The sequence below is a fragment of the Fopius arisanus genome, unplaced genomic scaffold, assembly GCF_000806365.1.
Source record: "Fopius arisanus strain USDA-PBARC FA_bdor unplaced genomic scaffold, ASM80636v1 scaffold00032, whole genome shotgun sequence".
NCBI lineage: Eukaryota > Metazoa > Arthropoda > Insecta > Hymenoptera > Braconidae > Fopius > Fopius arisanus.
The window spans coordinates 219,710-221,936 of record NW_011887771.1 but is presented as its reverse complement, the minus strand read 5'-3'; the positions used below and the strand labels follow the sequence as shown (position 1 = coordinate 221,936).

The following is a 2,227-nucleotide window of genomic DNA, read 5'->3' as shown; positions in this document are numbered from 1 at the left end:
TTCCAAGCTGAACAGGAATTGAGAATGAAGCAGATTGCTAAAATCGCCAAGTGGCAGGAGATTAAACACAAAATGGTACACCACATTAAAGCAAATGATGAATGTGAAAATAGATTATCTATAAGTGACAGTAAATCTAACTCTAAGAATATTTGGACAGATGCATCGTACCCCGAGTTGAGCAGCTTGGATAGCTTTATGACGCAGCTAAGTAAGGTCAAGGTCAACCAACGATGAAACCTTGTTGATGAACTTGATTTTGTTGAACTGTATAAAATCTTGATGTTCTTTTTTTAAGAGTACGATGGCCTTCAGGGGCTCGAGGGCTTCTTCAGGTGACTGAAGGGCTGCAGAGAGCAATGAGTGACGAGGCCTCTAGGGGTGAGGGTCAACCTGATTGGGGAATATCTCGTGATATCATATTTCATTATTTCGTTCGATCGAGTATTTCTATGGAATTCTCAATTTTGAATTTTTGGTTCGGTAGTGTAAGATGTGGGAGATAGACAATGAAGAATATTGTTTCCTCTATGAAATTGCATTCGGTACAAAAAAATGTCTCAAGATTCTTTGAGATCAGTAATGATTAATTACTTAATTAATGAAGATAAACAGTTCAGTGAAGTGGTAAATTGTTAATTAAAATTTTGAATTTATCTCCAAAGCTGTTTATTTAAGGTGAAAATGTTGAAGAACTTTTCTGCAACGGATTAAATTTCCAACAAAAAAGTTTTTTGATATTTCGTCCTAGGAGAGTTTTCAAAATAAATTCATATTTACGAAAAATTTAGTAATTTCAATTCTTTGGTCAGAAATTGAATGTATAATAATGTTTATAAAATAAGAAATGTTGAATTTGATTTGTTATATAACCACTTCATTGCTGAATTGTTTATCAAAGAATTCCATAAATTCATTATTTCGTATTGGAGTTGAGGAATGAAACCACAGAAATGCTCATCTGCTCACTGGCATTAGACGTTTTTTAGGAGTTAGACTGGAAGGTTTACGATTTTTATTAATTGCAGTCTCAACCGATGAGATGGTACCGAGGAAATCCGTGGTTACCAGGATAATAACGTGATATCACTAACCTGGCCTGTGAGTTATCCACGAGTGGGTTATGAGTGGCAATGTATCGTTTAAGTATTTGATTCATATTGAATTGATTATGTAAATAATTGCTACATGTATTATAGGTTCACAGGGAGAGCATTGTAAGGTTTATTCCATGAATAAAATAAACTTTGAAGATAATATTTACTATTTTTAATATTTTTTGCTAATATCGATCAATAATTCTATAATCGTTTCAGCGTGAGGTAAAAGCGAATGAATTTCAATCGAAAAGGAGGAGAATACTAGGGAATATTTTTGGGAAGTTCTTAGACGTTGAACATTGTGGATACTCGGAGTAAGGTAATTCCATATTTAATCATACTTACAAACTTTGAAAAGAAAAATTAAACAACACTCGATTTGTACAGATTTTATAACGAAACAAATCTGGAAAAGAAGGTAATGATTGAATTCGTAAAATGCAGATTTGATGGAGATTTAGAACTCATTATCCTGTTCGCAGCATTTTCGCTTCTTTGGCTTCCCTCAACGCGTTTTTCTGCTCTGCGACGATGACCTCCCGTTCTTTTAGGAATTCTCCATACTCATCGGCGTCCAAATTTCGAACAACCTTGATTCCGATCGTTCTAGCAATGCCAACGAGCATCTGGGTGATTTGTTGCATAGTCAGCAATGTCAAAGGTCCATCTTGTGATTTTATTTTTGCTATCTCGTATAGGTGTCTCAGAGTTACTTTTCCAGCGATTTCCTTGCCTATTTTGGAGCAGGGAAAACCGAAATTAAAGATTATCGTTACCAGAACGGAAAGGGAGAAAGAAAATATTTTGGATCCATGAGTTTGAGAGGTATTTGGAAAAGGTCGACAATTGTTTCACCTGAATTCATGGCTCCTCGTTGGATTCCTGCTGCCTGCTTTAGGAAATATGTCGCTGGTGGCTGGTGAATAACTAGATCGTACGTTCTGTCTGGATGGACTTTCACCCTTACTGGTACGGGAATTCCTTCTTTTATATCTGCAGTCTTTTCGTTGAACTCTTTTATAAAATTCGCTATGTTTATGTTTCTCTGCAACAATAAATGATATTTGAATGAAAAATATGGAATTTCATTGAATTTTAACCCGATGATTGATTATTATTATGCAAAA

At 35.0% G+C, this 2,227-nt stretch overlaps 2 protein-coding genes across 2 annotated transcripts in view; one reads left to right on the top strand and one right to left on the bottom strand.

The window, feature by feature from the left end:
* Positions 1-3: 3 nt before the first annotated feature.
* On the top strand, positions 4-1,257 carry LOC105265865 (uncharacterized; the record flags this gene model as incomplete). Its single annotated transcript, XM_011303636.1, has 2 exons — positions 4-211; positions 299-1,257. Coding segments are annotated over 2 exons (249 nt in total), but the record flags the coding sequence as incomplete, so codon positions are not given.
* mRpL11 (mitochondrial ribosomal protein L11) overlaps positions 1,255-2,227 on the bottom strand; it is a 9,493-nt gene continuing 8,520 nt past the window's right edge. The window contains exons 2-3 of the mRNA XM_011303635.1: positions 1,956-2,189; positions 1,255-1,833 (exon numbers count right to left, since the gene is read on the bottom strand). Coding sequence (XP_011301937.1) covers positions 1,568-1,833; positions 1,956-2,189 — 500 coding nt within the window. The 3' untranslated portion in view covers positions 1,255-1,567. The remainder of the gene's footprint in view (positions 1,834-1,955; positions 2,190-2,227) is intronic.